The sequence below is a fragment of the Neovison vison genome, chromosome 1, assembly GCF_020171115.1.
Source record: "Neovison vison isolate M4711 chromosome 1, ASM_NN_V1, whole genome shotgun sequence".
NCBI classification, from domain to species: domain Eukaryota; kingdom Metazoa; phylum Chordata; class Mammalia; order Carnivora; family Mustelidae; genus Neogale; species Neogale vison.
In genome coordinates, this window is record NC_058091.1 from 210,764,904 (window position 1) to 210,788,123 (window position 23,220).

Here is a 23,220-nt window from a genome sequence, read left to right on the forward strand (position 1 = left end):
CTTGGTTTCAGCTCAGGTCGTGACCTTAGGATCATGGGATCAAGTCCCACTTCCCGCTCTGTGTTTAGCAGAGTCTGCTTTGGATTCTCTCTCCCCTCCCTCATCACCCCACTCCCTCCGGGGAAGGGGTGCATGTGCAGGCCCGCACTCACTCTCTCTCTCAAATAATTAATCTTTCTTTAAAAAATGGCCAGTCTAAGAAATTTCCTATTTTGATGATGGTCCACATTTTGAGGATGAAATATGAGAATATTCTGCATTATAATAGAAGGACCTCTATGTGTTGCTGTAGTTAACAGAAATGCTCAAATTTTACTTTTTACAATGCAAAAAGTGAAATAATTTTAATTTGTGCCATTAAATGTTCTAAGAATTCTCTCAGGTTATTCACAAGATTTCACAAAATAATAACAAGATAAATCTCTGAGATGTTTTCCTTTACCATCTGGTGTCCTCATGTTGAAGAACATTATCAGTTTTACTATATCTGATTTCTATCACACTTACTTTTTTGTGATAAATGCTACAGAGTCCTCTCTCTATATCAGGCAGTTTACGCAGATGATTTTCTATCTGACCAAACACACTGGATTCTGAATGGAGCACTTCAGATACAGCATCTAGTCGAGCATTTATCTCCCTGTGAGAACAGAGTAGTAACAATTATAAGATATGTTAGCAACTTGGAACATAGACATTTCCCACTTTTATGCCCAGCACCGTGACAATAGCTACTTAGAAAAACATTAAGGGACTCCTCCTCCATGCCTCTGGCCCTTCCTAATCCCTATCATTTGAATAAAAGAGCAGGTACCATACAAGGGAAGTCATTAGCTAGGTGCAGCAGAAACTGCCTCTTAGCTTTTCCGTTCCCCCTGGGCAAACACACAGATGACATTTTCCAGTTTCCCCCTGCAATTAGGCAAGGCCATGTACCCAAGTTGTAGACAATAAAATGTAAGCAGGAACAATTAAGCCACTTCTGGCTCGGGCCCATAAAATCATCCTGTGTGATCTTTCACAATGCTCTTCCCTCACTACATGTCGGGCTCAGAACAATCTTGGAAGCCACATGGAAGACTATCTTAGCCTGGATCTGTTAGTGGAGCAGAAAACCTATCACTCCCATATTTGCTACCAGCTGGACTTTATATTAGCAAGAAATAAACTTTTGTTGTACTTAAGTCACTGAAACTGAGGATTTATTTGCTACAACTGCTTGTTTGACCTTGGCTAATAGAATAGGTCCACAATGGGCAACTGAGTTTTCTAGTCTGACTGAAATAACTAATTATATCATTCAAAAACCAATTCATTCAGCCAACCACTTTGATAGAAGATTTGGTGGTGGTGGCTGAACTGATCACCTGTTTGACTGAAGTGGGATGAGGCATACCGAGCCTGAGCTAACAGGCAGTAACAGAGAGTACAGAAGATAAGACATCAGGAGACCAGGGCAGACCAGAGTTGCAGTGTGGGCCACCTGGGAGAAAACGGTGAGGCTGTCAACTTAAAATGGAAACCTGATTGACTAAATGTGCCCTAAATGGGATGTGGCCCATCTAGCACCTATAAATGCCAAAGGCAGGTATGATGCACATAATGTATTAAAGACTGAGATAAGTAAGCATACCTAGTAGATGATGAGCACTCAGTAAATTTTTTTAAAATGAACAAATGAGCAAGCAAGCAAAAAATCAAAGAATGAACTGACACTTTGGGCCAAAGGGAAACACGACCTTCTGAATACACATTTGTCTAACAAAGTTCTGTTGTTACCATACCATCAGTGTCCTCAGAATCCTGCCGATTTGACCGTTAAATTGAGAACTTCCCAATTAATTGAGAGTTTTTCTCTTTATTATCCTTCCAGCTACTCTGTGAGGTTATGCCTGTTTACAACATGCATACTAACTTGGTTTCATTTCTAACCCATTTTTCTCTGGCTCATACTCTACTATGTAGAACAGGTATCTGGTTCAGCATGACACAGTAGAACACATCCGAGCTTTGTAGACAGACACACTGGTTCCTCCATTCTCGGTGGGGTGGCCTCTTAAATCAATCCATTTCTTTCCATCTCTACTATTGTTACACTAGTTTAAGTAAAATTTGTTTCTCACACAGACTACAAAGAGAACATCCTAACTTTTCCTCCATCTACTTCTATTCCTGTTTCCAATCCAGTCTCCACATAGTAGCCTGAGTGGTTTTCCAACCATACCTCTGCTTTCACCAATTCAACGACTTGCCAATAATCTTAGATGCAAATCCAGATTCCTTCATTGACCCAGAAGACAACTTGTCCTTGCTTACCTCTCAAGTCTCAATTCAGGCTGTTGCCACTCTCTTCCTCTCACTGTAACTTTCAGTTAAACTGAACCTGTTGCATGTTTTGGTCACTCCAAGTTCTCTGACATCAGGGCCTCCTCATTTGCTGCTTACTTTGCCTTGAAGACTCTCGTCCTCTTTTCTACTACCTACCAGCTCTACTACCTAGGAGTTTGTTTGGCAAACTCCTACTTACCCTTCTTCTGAAAGGGCTTTTTAGACTCACCAGACCAGATTTAATCCTCGATCATCCTTTTCCACACAACCCTCTACTGTCTTTCCATAGTGGAAATCGTAATTGTAGCTCTCTGTCTTTTCTGCTGGACTGTAAGCTCAATGAGAACAGGAATCATTTCTTTATTCCCACAGTTCTGGGATGACAATATATGTTCAATAAGTAGTTCTTGAATTCAATTCAGCTCAATTCCAAAGACTACATATAAAGTAAATCAAGATGAGGTAAAAAAAATAAAAAATTAAATTTTCTTCGCATAGGATTGTTGTGATAAAATAAATCAATGTTTTACCCTAACGTTTACCCAAAATGCTATACAAATATAAAGTTTTATTTTAATAACTCACTCCTGCATAAATGAAAGATAACACCAATTGGAACAGACTAGGTTGATGCTACAGATGGTATGAGGACAGATAAAATAATACCATCTGTGAACGTATAAGACAGCCTACAAAGATAGCTGCTCTCTCAAAAATTATAAAGGTTGTTGGAGATACGGAAAGATAAAAGCAAAAGAGGTTAATAAAAGCCCAAGTCATATTTATGAAATCTTCCAGAAGATTTTTTTTAAAATAGACATAAAACTATAAATTTCTTAGAAAGAGATGAAAAAGGTTGTGCTAAGTTGGTCTGCAATCTGGAAAGGTCCTGGCTTTTTATTTTAGCCTAATGACAGTACAGGCAAAAGCATATTTACTACGAATCATTTTGGTTTTAACCCGGCCTTTACTGGTTAGGGAGGTAATTGCTCAGAAGTTAAAAATCTGCGCAGCTGACCTCAGTTCAAATCCAGCCTCTACCATTTACCAGTTATTTAGTCTTGCCCTAGTTTCTCCATCTATAAAATGGGAATAATAATAATGGCCTCTAACTCAGAGCTGTATAAGAATGCAATGAAATAATGCATGGTAAACAGTACAGTGCCTGGTACACAGTAACTACTTAGTCCAGATTAACTGTTAACGGTGATCTTTATTTGCTTATACAATCTGTTTGGTAGATACCACAAAGAACAGCAGGAGATGGATTAGAAGGCTGCACTGAGAATGACCGAACGCATTACCCGTGTTTAAAACAGGCAGGAAGAGACTGAAAGGGTGTGCAGCACTGATTACTACAAACTTCTCACCACTGGGGGAGCTACAATTCTACTTTTATCTCCTATCTGCAGATCAGAATGCAAATTACTAAAATGACTTCTAATCAAGTTTTTTTTTTTAGTTTGCATATCTTGGAACTGTTCTTTACTTGGCAGGAGTAACAAGACTTGCCAAATAACTCTAATAAACAGTATGTCAGATTACCAAAATAGAGAAAAAATGTTTTGGTGCAATCAATGAGAGATTTAGTGATCATGACAGTCAACAAAACAAGAAGTAGCATTTTCCAAAAAAAAAAAAAAAGCAGCACTGTCAACTAGAAGATGATAAAAGAATTTGTGTCAAGATGCCCTATAGTATTCTATAGTTGATTTTACAGCATGACACATTCCAAACAAATGAAAGGAAGACACTTGAGTCATTTCATTCTATATGACAAAAAACAATGGACTTGAGGTCCTTTGATGACAAAGATTCTTCTTTACCACCAAAGACCCAAGGACTAAAAGTGGGTGTCACTGGAGTCCTTCACATTTAAAGAACTGGGTGATGACGCCAGTATCTGTTGTGTGTGGCTGTCACTCAGAAACACAGCACGTAATCTATAGCTGTTGCATTGTAAGGACATGTGATGAAGTCTGAACCTCGTGGATGCTATTTGTGGAGATGCCTCTACAATCCTAACATAAGGTTACCTGGTGGGACAGGGGGCAGGAACCGATAAAATACAAACTACTGAGGCGAGGTGGTGTTTTGTTGTGTATGTTCTGACTTTTCACTGAAAAGTTTGCTCTAAAGACAGGCGATATAAAATGAGTAAATTAAGTTCAGACATTACCATGCTGGCCATGAAATATGGCTCAACTAACTACTTACACAGCTCTCTAACAGAAACATGAGAGTGTCTGTGACTACTTGGATCTCCCTAGCATCATACACATCATTTACTCATTCACCTGTCTCATATGAGAATACTGTGTCATTCATCTAATGATTAATTACAATTACCAAGTGCTTACAAAAGAACCAACTGTAGAAGGAGCATAGGAAAATGAATGGGGAGATGGAGGCTGAAAGTGTGAGAGTGTGACAGCAGGAGCTAGGCAGCCAAGCAGCGAACGGTCATGAGAGGGATGTGGACCACACAGGAGCTGGGACATTCTCCTGAGAATGGGACCCAATGGGTTACATTTCAAAGGACAGAGGACAGTGGAAGAAGACTCCAGCAGAGGGATGTTGACAATCTGAACTTGGGTAAAGGATAGAGGGATGAAAAGGCACAGAGTCTGAAGAGATATTAAGGAGATCAAGTTAACAAGAGTTGTGACAGATTAGATACGGCAAGGAAGGAGGAGGAAGAAGGAATAGCTTGAGTAAGGAGATGCGCTATGAGTCATCCACAAATATCATTCTTTTATTTATTTACAAAATACATTCTAAGGAGCTATTCTGAATATGTACCTTGTTGCTAATTATACATCACCCAACAAGCTTTTAAGGACTTTTATTACTCCTATTCTATTGACACATCATTTTAGGAACAGACAACAATTCAACCTTTTTGGAATATTAAACAGAATAAATTTTCTGACAGCTACCCTCCATTACCAGTTTAGAACATCACCTTGAGTCTTTGAAAAGAGCGGAATATGATTTTTGCTTTTGGTAATGGTGAGAGCCAGTACTTTCAGATTATCATTCTAATGAGATTAATTCTAATTCTAATTTCGTATTATTGTAATAATAATATCATTCTAATGAGGACAATTTAAAAGCCAAATGAAAGAGAAAAACATGTTCTTAAAAGTATCAAAGAACTAACAAAATGGTGAGGAATGAATACACCAAAATCTAAAAGACAACAAGAACCTAGAGGAGAAATCCAGCCGTCAAAGCCACTTCTCCATTAAAGAGACCTGCTGAACAATGAGCTAGACTCACAGTAAAGATGAACTTGCAGCATGGGTTAGCCTCATTTGGATGACCTAAAACACACCAAATGCTGAACTTGAATTAAAATGGGTCCAGCATGGTCGCACCACCCAAGAACGTGGAAGAACCAAACTAACAGAGAAGGCAACTTCATCCTAGCCCTCACATTATTCTTAAAATAAATCTCCAAAGAAGATAACCAGTACGCAAAGATAATCAACCATAAAAAGCAACTAGATGAGTAAGAATCAACAGAAACAAGAGACAACAGGAACAGACATACAAACTATGACGCTTTGGGCAGGGAAAGGAGTGGTTAAATGAAAAATAAAAACAAAAAACAACTCAATAAATCCAAAAGAAATCACTGAAAGAAAACAAACGAAGCAAAGAACAGGTGAGGAAATTAGAAACCAAATCAGTTATGTAATTTTTAGGGCATTACAGAGGATCTTCCTTTGCTCTCTGCTCTCTGTAATTTTTTTTATATCTGACTGTAGTGGCTGGCATACAGTTTCCATGTGATTTAGTGAAGTGTGGATTTCTCATTTGTTCTCAAGCTTTGGATCCACTGTGCTTCCTAAACCTAAGGATTCATATCATTCATGAAATATGAGAAATTCTCCTCCTAATAAAAAACTGTCAAAGAGCAATCTCTTTGAATACTATCGCTCTCCCTATTCTAATTTTCCTCTGGAAATCTGATGAGGATTATGCTAGACCACCTAATTCATTTTTGTCTTTCAATTTCTTATATTCTTTATTGTACTGTCTCTCTGTGCTATACTCCAGTAATTTCCTCAGATATTACCCTGTATTACAGTTATTGCACCTATTCCTGTGTAACCCACCCACTATTTCTAAAAGTTCTATGTGGTTCTTTTTAAAAAACAGCCTACTCTCCTTTGATAGCATTTTTGTTTTGTGCTCATATTTTTCATCTTTTTTGTGTTTCTTTTAACTTTAACTTCCTCTAACTTTTGATATCTGTCCTCATAATCTCATTATCTGAAGGTCTTGCGATTCTAATTCCGCTGTTTATAATTTCTGCTCATATTCATAGTTCCTTGTTTCCCTGTCTTTTGCAGTTGTGATCTGTGAGCTTATGGTAGAGCTCTCTCTTTGGGATTCCTAGGAGGCATGGACTGAGGGTGTATTCCTTCAGGGAGGGTCTGCATTTGCTTCTGCTAGGAACCCTGAGGCATAGGACCACTTAAAACAACTTTCACAAGTTGGAAATTGTCAGACCACACAGATAGTACAAATTGGAATAGCAAACCTGAGTGAGAGTGAGACTGGGGTTGAGAATTCTTGGCAAATTTCCCCTCCGTAAAGACTATATGCCAAAACAAACGTATTTCCTTCTCCCCTCTTTTTAGTGACATTATGATCCTTGGAAGGTCTCACATTACTACAGGCTCCCTAACTTAGACACAAAGCCCTTACTCCAGTTTCCCACAAGGCTTTTAAAAACCCAATCTTTTTGATTACTGATGTCTGCAGAGGCCTAGGGGGGCAACAGCAGCAGCAAAGTCAACTCCCATTACTAGAGGGTATTATGCTGAGCGAAATAAGTAAAAAACCAGAGAAAGACAATTATCATATGATCCCCCTGATATGAGGAATTTGAGAGGCAGAGTAGGGGGCTTGGGGGAAGGGAAGGAAAAAGTGAAACAAGATGGGATGGGGAGTGAGACAAACCTTAAGAGACTCTTAATCTCACAAAACAAACTGAGGGTTGCTGGGGGGAAAGGGGTAGGGAGAGGGTGGTTGGGTTATGGACATTGGGGAGGGTATGTGCTATGGTGAGTGCTGTGAAGTGTGTAAGCTTAATGATTCACAGACCTGTACCCCTGAAGCAAATAATACATTATATGTTTAAAAAAAAAAAATTCCCATTTCCAGCTTCTTCTTTAATCTGTTCCCTCAATTTTTCCCCTTATCACTATTATTATTTATTAAGATTGGCTATGTCCGAAAATGATGTTTTATGCTTTATACAGCATATCTAGTTATTTCAGATAGGGAAGTATTTTTAATGACATTATAGCCACAGGAAATGAAGTCCTCCCACAGCATTTTGAGGCGATGTATTCTGAAAATCCCACTGGTAAGGGCGCAAAGAGAGAAAAACAAAACTGGAAGAGCCAAGAAGGAAAAGATCTCCAACTCTCCCTCCTCACTCTCTCCTGCATATCTTCTCCTCAGCACAAAGGAAAGCTTCCCTTTCCTGCTGGTCACTCGAACCAGTTTAGACTTCCCTGGAGGCCTGCTTACTACAGAACAAAGCAGAGGCCAGCGGCAGACTCCTGTATCTAAGCCAAGAGACACTGGCTCCTCCATAGGCACTAAGTCAGGGCAGACGCTTGGATAAGGGGTGCTTGGGGTCACTTTTTTCTTGGCAGCATCAGTTTCTGCTCATACATTCATGTGGTGAGAGGCAGGGGCAATACCAACCAATCTTGGTTCTCAGCTATGCACCACCTACTGCTCTTCATTCCTATCTGTAAGCAGGACTGTGTCTCACTGGGCTGAGGAAAACCACAGTCACCAAAGGTGAACACTGTGTTGGCAGGTTCATGGCACATGGCAAACCACAAAGAATAAAGAGGGCCTCCTGATGTAGTTCAGGGCAACAAGTTCTGGAGAGTTTAAAATGGCATTTAGTGGGGCGCCTGGGTGGCTCAGTGGGTTAAGCCGCTGCCTTCGGCTCAGGTCATGATCTCAGAGTCCTGGGATCGAGTCCCGCGTCGGGCTCTCTGCTCAGCAGGGAGCCTGCTTCCCCTTCTCTCTCTCTGCCTGCCTCTCTGCCTACTTGTGATTTCTCTCTGTCAGATAAATAAATAAAAAAATCTTTAAAAAAAAAAATGGCATTTAGTTCTGTTAATACAAACTAAATGGTACAGGGAAGAAATACATACATTTTATTACTCTGTTATTTAGGCCAGAGTTATGAATTAGAAATAAATCATTAATACTCCAAACATATGAGTTTACCAAAATAAAAGTCATTTAATTATTCAAGAGAATGAACTATCACTAGAATGTACTTAGTGCTTTAGAAAAATTACACAAAAATGTAATCAATAGTCAGGGATCTATTTCCTAACACGAACAATTTTCAGTTTTGCTAATTTCAATGATTTATGTGATTTAAATACCAAGAATAACCTTAGCATGCTTAATTCTACTTTAACATGCTTAATACTATTTAAAGTTTTCTAAAAATTGGGGCATCTGGGTGGCTCAGTGGGTTAAGCCGCTGCCTTCGGCTCAGGTCATGATCTCAGGGTCCTGGGATCGAGTCCCGCATCGGGCTTTCTGCTCAGCAGGGAGCCTGCTTTCTCCTCTCTCTCTGCCTGCCTCTCTTCCTACTTGTGATCTCTCTCTGTCAAATAAATAAATTAAATCTTTTAAAAAAAAAAGAAGTTTTCTAAAAATTAATTTGAATTTAAAAAGTATTCTTCATTTGCTCTAATTGTGCTACTGAGCTATACAGCATGTAACGGGTAAGAATTTTATCTTAGGTACGAAAGCTTTCCCTATCTGCATCTCCTGCTCACTAGATTATACCTGGACCAAATTAGATTAGAAATTCCTTGACAGTAGGAATGCCTTGTCACTGAGATAGTAATACAAAATTTAATGTAACTATCTTATACTATTAAGGGAAACAAGCAAAGAGTATTGTGTATATTATGCCCCATCCATGTAAAAAGGGATGGAGGACTATATATTCCTATTTATTGTTTATTTTTTAATACTGAAAGTTTTGGGGTGCCTGGGTGGTTCAGTCATTAAGCAGCTGCCTTCGGCTCAGGTCATCATCCCAGGTTCTGGGACTGAGGCCTGCATAGGGCTCTCTGCCCAGTAGGAAGCGTGCTTCTCCCTCTCCCAATCCCCTTGCTTGTGTTCCTCCTCTTGCTGTGTCTCTCTCTGCCAAATAAATAAACTCTTAAAAAGTGAAAATAAAAAAGTAAAACAGAAAGTCTCTGGAAAGATACACAAGAAAATAATAACCATGATTATCTAATAGGAAATAAGCAGATGTGGGTCAGGGATGAGAGACAAACATTTCAATATATATCTTTTTGCTTTTTTTAAGATTTTTTTATTTCTTTGAGAGAGAGGGAGAGAACACGAGCTGGGGGACGGGCAGAGGGAGAGGGAGAAGCAGATTCCCCACTCAGCAGGGATCCCCGAAGCAAGGCTCCGTCCTAGGATGCTGGGATCATGAACCTAGGACATCAGACACCGGTATCACAACTCCAGGACACTGGGATCATGACCTAAGCCAAAGCCAGATGCTTACCAGCTGAGCTACCCAGGCACCTCTCTTTTTCCATTTTTAAGCTCTGCAACTATGTAAAGGTGTTGCCCATTCAGAAATTTAAATAAGTTCATCATTTAACTGTATAAAAAAAAAAGTACAACACAGTTGAAACAACAATACAAAGTTGAAGGAAAAATAGCCCATCTCTGGCAATAGACTGCTAGGTATTCATTACATATGTCTTCTTCTTCCTTGACAAACTTTTGTCAACCTCCCCTGCAGTTAAGTGAGACCATCAGAGTGAGTTCTAGTCAAGGACATGTAAGCAAAAATGATATTTGCCACTACAAGACCTGGTAAGCCAAAAATATGTCCTCCATGCTCTGTCCCTTTCCTCTGGCTGGATGTCAATGCCCAGGCTGACCTCAGAAATCACATGTTTAAGACTGAATAGCCTGTGGAGTTCCTAAATGCCTTTTTGAGGAGTTCCAGCTCATCCTCAATATGGCAACACCTTGGACTGTTTATGCAAAGAAGATAAAGAAGAAATCCATTTCCACTATTAGAGCTATAAAACTGTGTGGTGGTTTGTTTTTTTTGTTTTTGTTTTTGTTTTTGTTTTTTTGCTGTTGAGAAGACAGTTTCTCTAACCAATGCATGACCTTCAGTGTTAACATGTTCTGAGTCAGTCAGAACATGAGGCTGGGTTTCCTAAGGTCCCAGGACAGAGTGAGGCTTAGAGCATTAAATAAATGAGAAAGGTTGTGATCCAAGCCCAACCACACAAAATGACAGAGCTCATTTGCTAACGGATGCATCATTCTGAGAGGGGACTGACAAAGACACTACCTACTCACCCCTTGCAAATTCTCCTCACAGTCCTGACTGCAGCTACAGGCGAAATGTATAACACAAGTATGGACTAGACTCAGGAGATCTGACCAGACAGAGGCGGGACACCTGACAGTGGCCCCCAGCCTCCACCCAGTTAACACAGAAAGCCTCCAGCTGGGTCACCTGACCCCTGTCTTTATTTTAACTGCTGTTAGCATACCCTAATGTAAGGCTAGATAATGATTTATTTTTCTACTCCCCTATTAATAACTAGGTTGCTTCCAATTTTTTTTAAAGATTTGTATTTATTTATTTGACAGACAGAGATCACAAGTAGGCAGAGAGAGAGGAGGAAGCAGGCTCCCCGCCGAGCAGATCCCAGGACCCCGAGATCATGACCTGAGCTGAAGGCAGAGGCTTAACCCACTGAGCCACCCAGGTGCCCCTGCTTGCAATTTTTTGATGACAAATTATAATCAATTATAAAGACCACAGCTATTTTCCTGAACCACATAAGTGATGCTAGGAACCAGAGCAACTCTTTCTATATACTGTCTCATTTGGTCCTCACAACAACCCTGTGAACTAGGTATTAGAACTCCCACTTTACAGGTAAAGAAATAGAGGGTGTAGCAAAATTCATAACTTGTACAAGTGACACCACTGGATGAGGGAAGCAGAACCAGAGGTCAATGGGGCACTTGGTGGCTCAGATGGTTAAGTGGCTGCCTTTGGCTCAGGTCATGACCCTGGGGGGTCCTGGGATCGAGCCCCACATCGGGCTCCCTGCTCAGTGGAGAGGCTGCTTCTCCCTCTCCCTCTGCCTGCTGCTCTGTCTACTTGTGCTCTCTCTCTCTGTGTCAAAACAAAACAAAACAAAACAAGAAAAACTAGAGGTCAAGTCCTAATAACTCCCTAAGTATGCTTCTAGATGGGCCCTATGTGCTAGCTGGATTATCTTGGATAAATAACCTGGTCTCAATATTCCACACCTACAAAATGAAATAATAACTATCTCTGAGGATAGTTGGAAGAATTAATAGACATATCACAGACTCAAAAAATGCAACACGGACATCAGTTTTCTGTGCTGCCATTTTCTGTCCACTCCCACACACAGCCCACTTAGAGTAACACATCTTACCTCGAAGCCCTCAGCCCTCTCCCTTCCCACCACGGCTACTTTTCTCTCCTCAACCTTTAGATCTGGACCTCTGTCCTTTCTACCTAAAGATTTTCCTTACTCTTTCTTTCCCACATACAAATGTCTCTTTCTGATCCCTAAAATGAGCCTAACATTTTGTATAAATACCTTCACCTGAACAGATACAGACCAGAGTGCTTTTCAAAAATAAGACCAATGATGATTTTTCAGAGTACTGTACTTCAGGCACAAAATTACAGAATGTTTGCAACTTAAAAAATTCAGGGTTCTTTACAACATCACTTCAGATGTTGAATAAATGTGTAACACATTTAAATGATAATCAAAATACTTGTTTCCATCCAAGAGATGAATATATTCAATCTGTTTGCACCAAAAAGGAGAAAAGATGAAATTATTGAGCATACCTGTTATGGGTTGAATGGTATGAACAAAAAATACATGGTGAAGTCCTAACCCCTGTGTCTCAGACTTTGACCTTAGTTGGAATCAGGGTAATTATAGATGTAATTAGTTAAGACAAGGTCATACTGGAATATGGGAGGCCCCCAATCCTATACGATTACAACCTTACTGAAAGACTGTCATGTAAATAGATATGCACACAAGAAGAATACCATGTGAATGTGAAAGCAGACAGAAGAGAGAAGCATCTAGCAGCCAAGTGATACCAAAGACTGCCAGCAAACCACCAAAAGCTAGGAGCAAGGCACAGAACAGCTTCTCTCTCTGAGAAGAGCTGTGAGACAAATGTGTGTTGTTTAAGCTATCCAGTTTGCGATACTTTTTTTACTCCCAGCAAACTAATACACTATCTAATCTGCCCATTATGAAATTTAAATTATATAGGCATGGCCTTAAAGAGTCATAGGAAAATCACAGTGTATTTATAATTTTTCTAATTTTAATTTCTAATTGAATTCAATTTCTAATTTCAAATATTTCTAAGTAAAAACATTCCAGTTCAGATGTGTTCAGAGTTGTGAGAATGCCCCAAGGCATTCTTACCTCAATAAACAATAAATAAACTTCTATACAATACTTAAAACCAGCTATGGCTAAGGTGGCAAGATGGCCCCATCCCATCACTCAACCTGGCTTTAGTTAACTAAGTCATGTGACTCATGCCAAGGAACTTCTATTTACTACTAGTTCCACTAAGAGTTGATGAGAATGCAAGACACAGCCAAACAATTTCTGCCACTGTTAAGTGTTAATGTTATCATTCCTGACCAAGCAACTGTTCCACTAAAACAAGGGATTTTTCTTAGAAAAATAAACTCTGACAGAGGAGTGCCTTTATTTTCAAAACCCACTTAGAACTCTAAGATTGTCAAATGGATTCATTTACTCTTAATTTCTTGATCATCTATTATATTCAAAGCACTAGAAGCCCCCAATTCATTCTGTGTGGGTTAGTGATGGAAGGATAAGGGGCTGAACAAAATTGAGGTGAGTTAATTTTCTATGAGGAAAAAAGGAAAAAAAGGAGACAGCTGAGTCAGGTCCTGAGTGACTCATTATTTTAATAATCCATTCAATAAATATTTATTGAGGGGCGCCTGGATGGCTCAGTCATTAAGCGTCTGCCTTCGGCTCAGGTCATGATCCCGGGGTCCTGGGATCGAGTCCCACATCAGGCTCCTGGTCAGCAGGAAGCCTGTTTCTCCCTCTCCCACTCCCCCCTGCTTGTGTTCCTTCTCTCTCTATCAAATAAATAAATAAAATCTTTTAAAAAATAAATATTTATTGAATGTTTGCTACAAATGAAATACAATTTAGTGGGAGATAAATATCAAACAAAAACAAACAAAACAAAACAAAACAAAATGATAACTCCTATATGTTAATGAAGAATGATACAAGGAACTTAACTAAGATTAGGCAATCAGAGAAAATCTCTCTGAAGAATGATACTTTAAAGGTGAGACTGAAAAGAGGAGTCAGCACATGAAGACTGAAGAGATAAAGAACACTCTAGGTAGAAATCCACCAAATGCAAAGACCACAAGATGAGAAAAAGCTCTGGGTTGCTCAGGAACCAAAGAAAGGCCAGAGTGACCAGAAGACGATGAATGCATGAATGCAGGGGAGAGTAAGACAGAAGAGTCATGAGAGAGAATTTTAACTTTACGTGAAGTATAAGCCTAATGGAGAGTTTAAGGGAAGGGAGAGGATGAGAGTCTTTATCTTGAAAAAGAAATGAGTTAGGAGGATACTGCACCTGTCCAAGTGAGGACTAATGTAGTTTAGATCAGGGTGGGGTGATGGTGGTGGAGATGGCAAGACACACACAGACTCTGGATATATCCTAGAGCTAAAGGCAACAGGACTTAGTATTAGATTGGACATGATTGTCAAATAGGAAATGTCCAGGATAACTTCCAGGTTTCTGGTCTAAGCAACTTGTTCGGTGAAGTGCTGGTTCCTGGAATGGGAAAACCAGAAGGAGGAACAGGAAGTGTGAGATGTCTGTGATACACCTATGTGTTTATGAACCTAAGCTGATAAGCCTGGGGGAACAGCAGAGAGTAAAGACTAGAGATACAAATCTGGGAGTCACTGACATTTAGTATTTACAGTCACGGGAACGGGTATGTTCATAGGGGTAGGGGCAGGAGACAGTGAGAAGAGGAGAGGCAGTGAGGGGAGGCTTAGGGAAGGAAGAAAGCTTGGCTCCTAAGGTTTAGCTCTTTGAAACACCCACATTAAAAGGATACGCAGAGGATGAGCAGATAGCCAAGAATATTGTGAAGAAGCAGGCAGCACATGAGAATGAAAACAGAGAAGAGTACAAGTTTCCACTTTAGACAAAAGAAACAGACCGTACAAAGGTCCAGAAATAAATGACACCTCAGCGTGTTGTGAGAACTGCAAACTGTAGGGAACAAGATAATCAGATAGACATTTGCTTTAAAGTAATCAACTGGTAGTGCAGACAGAAACAGAGAAGGGTAAGACCAGAGGCTTGGAAATAGTGAGTTCCCTCAATAAACAAAAAAACCTTTCATGAAAAAGGCTTTCATCTGCCTTCCTTTCATAAAAAGTGATTTTACGAAAAGGCAAGATCATATAATACTACCTCTTGCCAGAAATCCAGTGTTTTCACTATTGAACCAAATAATCCATCCACTAGAAGGGAAGGGACTGACTTCTCAGATTCTGTCTTGTGGTTAATGATACCCTGCTCTGTATGTGCGTACACATATACATGCACATGTGGGCGACGGACGGGCACACACACACACACATACACACACACATCTTCACTTCCAAGAAGTCACTGTCTCACTAAAGGACATGCTTTGTTTCCCATCTGTTTCATTCAGCATTCAAATGGAGTATTTTCTGAGGCAGAGATGTCCCAGCAGATGTGAACATAGAGCTGCTGCAGATAATGTGACCAAGTCATCAGCACAGGATCTACAGAAACCATGACCCCAGGTGGGATCCTATGTAGCCCAGAAAGTGAGAAGAGGTCCCAGGAGAGAGCCCTGGGGGGAACGTCCATATTTAAGATGCAGGCAGAAGAGGTACCCACAAAGTAAAGCCACAACTTATTTTTGTTTACTATTTTAAAACACAGAGTAGACCACCAACACTTGAATCTTTCTTCCAAGATGAACAAATCTTCCTTGGAAATTAATATTTTGCCTGAAACAATATTTTAGAGACTCATCCCATACTACCCAAAGTTTTCTTTTTCCCATTTCTTCCAGTATTAACAAAGAGAATTTGTATTATAAGGCTTTTAGACAAAACCAAAGAACTATGTATGGTATTTATATATAAAATTGACAAGGTCATATCAACTCAAAGCAGCAGAAGGAATTCAGCGACAGAACCTCAACAAATGAATTCAATATAATTTAACTTTAAAAGGTCTTAGGACGAATGACTTGCCAATGTGACATTCATTTATAAGAGGAAGACAGAGAACTACAGTGAAAAATCTTCCCTAAACTTGGAGAACTGATAAAAAGCATAGGTCACAACACATGACCTATTTATAAAAAAACAAACTCTTAAATATAGACAACAAACTGGTAGTTGCCAGAGGGGAGGTGGGTGGGAAGATAGGTAAAATAGTTTGTAAGGGGGATAAAGAGTACCCTTATCTTGATGCGCACTGAGTAATGTATAGAATTGCTGAATCATGACATTGTACATGTGAAACTAATATAACACTATATGTAAATTATACATGGCATATTTTCTTTCAGCCTTCCTGGGAAAGTATGATCCCAAGAGTTACATGATTCAGCTCCTACAAAGCATACAATATGGTCTACTGAATCTATCTCAAATTAATCCTAGTTATAGAAAACAAATTTAACAGTAGAAATAAAAATTTTAATTTACATGAAAAAGTCTGCTACTGACTCTGTTTCTGCTGAATATTTTAACCAAGCAAATAAGAATATAAGAGGTGCTATGGTTGCTTAGGTAGACGTCTTTCCACGCTTTCTGCAGAGCCATCTTGTCTGTTTTTACTCCCCAAGGCATTCTTTCAGTAGTGAACCAAGGAGACACAGTTGACCCTTGAACATTGTGGGTATTAGGGACGCCGTTCCCCAGACCACATTCAAAAATCTGAGTATAACTTTTAACTCCCCCAAAACTTAATTGCTAATACTAATACTAATTATTGCTGATCAGAAGCCTGATAACATAGCCAATGAACACGTATTTTATGCATTATATACATACATAACATATCATAACAAAGTTAGCTACAGGAAAGAAAGGGTTATGCAAATCACAAGGAAAAACATTTACGATACTATTCTGTATCAGAAAAAATCCACATACAAGTGGACTTGCACAGTTCAGACCTGGGTTGTTCAAAGGTCAAATGTACTTCCATTTCCAGAATGTCTTCTTTACCCAGTCAGTTTCCCCTGTTTGAAGGTCTTTACGGTCAAGATAGAAAAACTGGAGTGACCTGCAGAAATCCTGCAGTGTTTGGAAATGATCATCATCACAATAGTGTCTTAAGCTTCTTACTAACACCAACAATATGTGCTGTCCTTTGCTGAAGACGACTATTCACTTGGCTCAGTGTAATATGCAGCCAAAAGGGAGGCTCTTGTGTATTTTAAAAGCTATAATGTATACAAGGCCCCCAATACAGTGCTGGCCATGTAAAAAAAGAGCTCAAAAGTGGTAGTTAGGGTTCCTGTCTCATCTTACCCCTGAGGGCAACCCTGTGAGGAGGCAGTTTACCATTTCAAAGATGAGAACATGGCATGGGGAGGCAGGCACACAGGACGGGACACAGGACGCAAGGACTTAGTGGGCTGACTCACTCAGCTGACAGAGCGGACACACAGCAGTTCTAACAGCACACCACGTTCTCTGGTCTAGCTCTTTAGGAAGTGGTTCAGAATGGTTAAGTGCCTGCTTGGCTCTGGAGTCAATGCTGTTTTTAAACCTGGACTCCACCAGCTGTGAAGCATTAAGCAAGTTACTGAAGCTCTGAATCTGTTTACTCATCTCAAGGACCTATCTCAGAAGCTACTTTTGAGTATTAAAGAGTGGTACAAGAGTAAGAATGCAATAAATAATGGCCTTCATTCATTCAGTAAACATTCATAGGGCTTCAACTAAGGGACAGGTCAGAGTCTCCAAATTTATCTGTGTATCAGAAACATCTGGGGAGCACTGAAAAACTCCAATTCCCAGCCCACCCTGGAGACCGATTAAGTCACACTCACTAAGGGTTTAGACACAGGCATCAGTGTCTGCGAAGCGCCCTTGGGTCCACATCAGTCCCAAGGACTGCAAGGAGCAGACAAGCCCAGAAAAAGCTGCATTTTAGATTCAGCAAAACTAGGTGCTCCTAGTTTACTCATCTACCTTCCCAAATGTCTCATACCTGACCCCTCCTTCGGATCCCTACTATTCTGGCTTTAGCTCAGGTCCCTCAACCTCTTCATGAACTTGCTAACTTGCTCCCCCTCACCACTTTGTTCCATCCCACATACAAGCCCAGCTCTGATCCTAGCACTCCCATGTTCAGATTCCTTGGATTAACTTTGCCTGGCTACCAATTCAGGCTAGCCTTCAAAGCCCTACACAAAAGAAAGTGGCCCAGCTCTTGAGCCCTCTCCTCCCTACTCTCTTGTGCTGCGGATGACCCAAATTGACTGATAACTCACTTTCCCTGGACACAACCCATGTCTTCCCATCTGCAAGCCGACTCACTCCTGGGGACAAAGGAAACAACCTCACAATACTAGACAGTGTATTGCCAGATACGAAATAAAATCTCCAATTTAAAATTCCTTTTTTTCCCTTTATTTATTTTTAGTAATCTCTACACCCAACATGGAGCTCGAACTCATGACCCCGAGGTCAAGAGTCCCCACTCCTCTGAATCAGCCAGCCAGGTGCCGTAAAATTCTGTTCTTTTAACTATGGTAACCTTGGTTTTTTTTGTTTGTTTGTTTTTGTTTTTTTATTTATTTATTCAACAGACAGAGATCACAAGCAGGCAGAGAGGCAGGCAGAGAGAGAGGCAGAGAGAGAGGAAGGGAAGCAGGCTCTCTGGTGAGCAGAGAGCCCAACGTGGGGCTCGATCCCAGGACCCTGGGATCATGACCTGAGCTGAAGGCAGAGGCTTTAACCCACTGAGCCACCCAGGCGCCCCTAACCTTGGTTTTAAAGAGGCTAACATATTTAATTTCACCACTTTATATAATTTCAGATTAAACACACAAAAAACAATTCCCTTTACCTTAGTTTAAGGAGTGGCTGGGTCACCCATTTCTTTAACTTCCGTCTCCCAAATGAAGTTTTAGTATGGTCTAAGACCCAAAGTAAACTTCCTTTGGTTTTCATGTCAGTCTAAGAAAAAACAGAAGAAAGGTTTTATTAACTGGACATTGCATTTGTACCAAACTCTAGTTGCTCACGTGCCTTAATTAGTCCATGTATCCCAATTTTAAATGTTACTGACGCCTATCATTAACGTATGACTCATAAAAGGTGTTAATTTAATGTTTGATGAACGCCATGTGCACATGAACACACATACACGATAGAAAGTATTGATATTTGCATAGAAAAGGGACAGTTTTATGTGTGCTTTGGGTTAACTAAGAATATTCAGAAATCTTTTAAAATATATGTTTGTCCTAAGCATTTTAAAAGTACAGACTTTTCTGCCTTGGGAAATACAGTGAAGATAATTTAATTTCCTTTGGCAATTCAGTATCCTTCCCGGCCTCTGAGTTCTAAGGGCTGATGTTCCCATGAAAACAATGAACAAGTAAAAGGTACCAGAGATGGACCTAAAACTGAACTGCACTATAGGAATTCACCCTGGAAAGATTTTATTTTAGTCTGCTTTATTAAATCCTCAGTAAAAAATTATCGATCTAGGCTCTGCTACTTCCAAGTTGAATGACTAAAAAAAATTTAACTAGAGATGGTAGGTAATTTTAACCAAGGTTTCACTGTATGACAAAAAGTCAATTAATAGGTTTAAATCTTATTTGGAACATAAAATTGCTTTCACCTAAGTTTTTTTCTTTTTTTTAACTTTTTTGTTTTCCTTCAAGTCATCAAGCAGGTACTTCCAGAATACTCCAATGTACTCAGATGTAAAGGTATATTCAGACATGGTCCCTCCCTTATGGTACTTATATCCAAGTGTGGGAGAAATAACACATAATTAACACAAGATGTCACTTGGCAGAAATTAACTAAGGCAAGACAAAAGCTGCCAGGCCTTAGCAGTTTAAAGCAGAGCACACACAGAAGCCACAGGTCACAGAAGGCTCCCCTGAGGATGAGCTGACTGACAAGGGCGGTCCATATCAACAACAGCACCATTTCTTCAGAGTCAAGAGCCCCACTAGCCTACGTACAGCAAAGAGTCCGAAGAAGAGGACAGTGGGTGGAAATAATTTTCCAATTAGTTCCTGCATCACTGTAGAACCAGCCTCAGACAAGAGAGGGAGGGGGAGAGGTGGGAGGGAAACAGTTATTTCATTGCTCTCCCTGATACCCAATCCCACCCTCATTACCCCTTCCACTGCTCCATGGTAACAGAGGCCAGTTCAGTTCAAGTGCAAAGACAAGCCAAAGATGTGAATTCTTAGCTTCTGTTTCTATAATGGCCCAAGTCCTGACAATGAAAAAGCTTTTAAGGGTATGTTTGCCTTAGGAATTTATTTTCAGAGCTGACTCCACAGCAATAGGATTTGAACAGGAAAGAAGCGGCAGAATTAAGCTAGCTAGGAATGCCAGGACCTGTGTCTTCAGGGTCTGACTACTTGCTCTTCTTCATCCAAGAAATGTCCTTTTCATTCCACTACTCTTTTCCTATTGGGCAATGTATACAGAGTTGATGAGAAAGATCTGTGGGGAAAATTCTCAATTTCCTGATAATGTAACAACAAGATCAAAATGTTATGGAATTAAAGTAGAGTTGACTCTAGTATACAAGGATAGCCTGGGAGAGGGAGAAACTAAATGAGAGAAAGCAGTTAGTAATATATAAATCTAGGAGTTAGGAAAATAAATTCATCATTTACTTTAATTTACAACAGTAATAAATATTTCTGAAGAGATTTAAACCATTCAACTCAGATGGTTCAGCTTTTCAACTACTTACTCAAATGATTTGGAACTGCTTTTTATTTCTATGGCTTTGTGTTATGAACATTATATAAAATCTTCTCTCTAAGTGATAATTTAATAAATGAAAGCAATCAATTTAATGTCTCCATTATCTTCCTAATTCATCAATAAAGGGCAAATAAATAATGATGGAAGTTTGTGAAATGAAATTTATGCATCTTAAAATCTAATTGAGTATCACAGTAACTTGTTTTACATGTTGGATAATAAGACTAAAGACATTTCAGTGAAAAGTTAAAGGTATGTAGAAAAAATATAACAAGGAGTGCCTGGGTGGCTCAGTGGGCTAAAGCGTCTGCCTTCGGCTCAGGTCATGATCCCAGGGTCCTGGGATCGAGCCCTGCATGGGGCTCTCTGCTCAGTGGGGAGCCTGCTTCCTCCTCTCTCTCTCTCTCTGCCTGCCTCTCTGCCTCCTTGTGATCTCTGTCAAATACATAAATAAAATATTAAAAAGAAAATAACAAAACAGACAAAAAATCCGCTTTATATTAATTTTGAAAGATGATGCCTTTCCAAACACATATTTGTTACAGAAATTATCAGGATGGGAATGTCACTTCAATAATTAAGAAGGACAGCTCTATAGTTTCCAAAGTAACCCCCAGGGAAGTATTTCATATACTTCATTCTCAAAAAAATGGGTTCTGCAGTTATCAATTAATAAACAGATAATGGGCAGAGTCATCAGCTAAAGATAATATTCTTGTTCTCACCTTCACTCTTAAGAACAGACCGCCACCTTATTTCAAATTTTTTTCAAAACCATTTTGAATCAATTAGCCTTTATGTTTATCTAACCTGATTCTGTAGGATTTCAAGGTTCCTTAATGTTGTTCCATTAATTGTCATAAATTCCATTTCACCTGACAACTGTTTAAAATTCCTGTAAAAGAATGAAATGTGAGCCGTAAGTACATAAAGTTTTAAAACCAATTTAGCCATGATATAAGTACATAAAGGAATGTTAAAAACTAAAACTAAATATTCCAATACCATTATGACATAAATGAGTTATCTGATGGAAAATCTAACCAAAAGGAGCAAAACAAGTATTCATTGGGATACTGTATTCCATTGATGATGGTGTCATTAAACAGACTGATGCTAAAAGATAGTTGTCTCACACCATAAACAAGCACAAGGAAGTAAATGGTACTAGTATCTCTTTTTTGCATTACCAAGAATAGAACCAAACACAGTCTTTTATTATCAGCATAGCATGTGGTGGTATCTTCTGGAAAAGCTATGCAATTAGCTAGAAAAATATGTCAAGATATTTTAAAACATCCTCCTTATTCTTCAGCATGAGATCATCTTGATAAACCCTCTAACAGCTTTTAATCAACATTCTGATATATACAACAAATGGCATTTACTCTATAATTAACAACACACATTATTGGAGCTAACGTTTTAGTGGAGTATACAACTAAAAAAGTAGCAAAAATATTTTCTTAAGCTCAAACAATTGTTTCTCTGTCCCTAAAACTATCCCAAACGAGGTTAAAGTTCAGTAAATTTCAGACTTGAGTACTGAGTTGCGATGATTAATAAGTGTACACACAATTCCAATTCTGTCCTTAGCAATCTTTCATGTTAAGAAGTACATTAATCAATGCATTATTAATACAGTAATCCAATTTCCTTTATGTTTCTATCAGTACTTACAGATTTTAAAGCTTATTTTTAAAGGCAAGAAAAATAATGTCAAGTCACTAAACTATTTGGAGGAAAAGCATGAATGTTTGCATTATAAACTACTATACTTCTCACACGGCTGTGATAAGATCTAAATATAATCCACGTTCCCAAGCCAGTTATGGAAACAAAACTACATCCAGGAGTCCAGAGTCTAAAATCAGAGCCAGTGCTGACTGAGAGATGCCTTCACTTCTAGATGACTCCCCCAGGTGAAGCTCTAGAACCCTGGAAAAAAAAAACCTTGTTGCATATTAGGAATATTGCCAAGTAAGAACTGTCCTTTAGCAGCATGATTTCTCTGATAGATTTGATGTAGTTTCCATTGATAACTTGTTAATGATTTTTAGAGGGAGGCAACTCCAACACTGACTGACAGCAGGTGTGTGTATCTACCTTTCACTCCTTCTTAGGGCAGTTAACTTAATTTGCTTCGGATTAGAGCAATTTCATGTTCTTCTGCTATCTTCATTAACAGATCTAAGTCCCTTGAAGGCAAGAGTTATTTATGTCATGCATTTTGCAACACTTGCTGAGCCCAGCAGCACATGCACGCTCAACAAATGTCTGCCATCTTCCTACAGGGAAGCCAGTTAGGGTTGGTTGGCTGGATTCCTTTGAGTCCTAAAACCCAGAGATCTCCATAAAACACCCAGGGACAAGAATAAAATGTAAAATGTTATTTTCAGGAAGGAACAATTAGGCAGTGATTTGCTGTGTAGCTGACCAAGTGACCTTTATGGTCAAAGATCCAAAATGGAAGAGTTGAGAGCCTGGACTCGAGCTGATATCCAGCCAGTTCCCAAGCAGTGAGGCAGAAGTCCTCCCCTGTTCCTGACAGTTAGGCTGAACTGATTAATGATTAATACAGGAGTACGTTCATCAACTATAGACTGTACAGGGATGCTCATTTGGTATGAGACAAAGACTAATCAAGAACCCATAATCCACAGCCTTTTCTAAAAACATCTCAGCTGTCTTCATCTCCCATGAACAGCAG

The 23,220-nt window shown here is 39.4% G+C and overlaps 1 protein-coding gene across 3 annotated transcripts in view; it reads right to left on the reverse strand.

Moving 5' to 3' along the window:
• Positions 1-23,220, reverse strand: part of MSH3 (mutS homolog 3) — a 180,944-nt gene that overhangs the window by 89,069 nt on the left and 68,655 nt on the right. For all 3 annotated transcript variants that reach the window (XM_044266234.1, XM_044266241.1, XM_044266250.1), the window contains exons 11-13: positions 21,321-21,405; positions 18,613-18,722; positions 508-640 (exon numbers count right to left, since the gene is read on the reverse strand). In XM_044266234.1, coding sequence (XP_044122169.1) covers positions 508-640; positions 18,613-18,722; positions 21,321-21,405 — 328 coding nt within the window. The remainder of the gene's footprint in view (positions 1-507; positions 641-18,612; positions 18,723-21,320; positions 21,406-23,220) is intronic.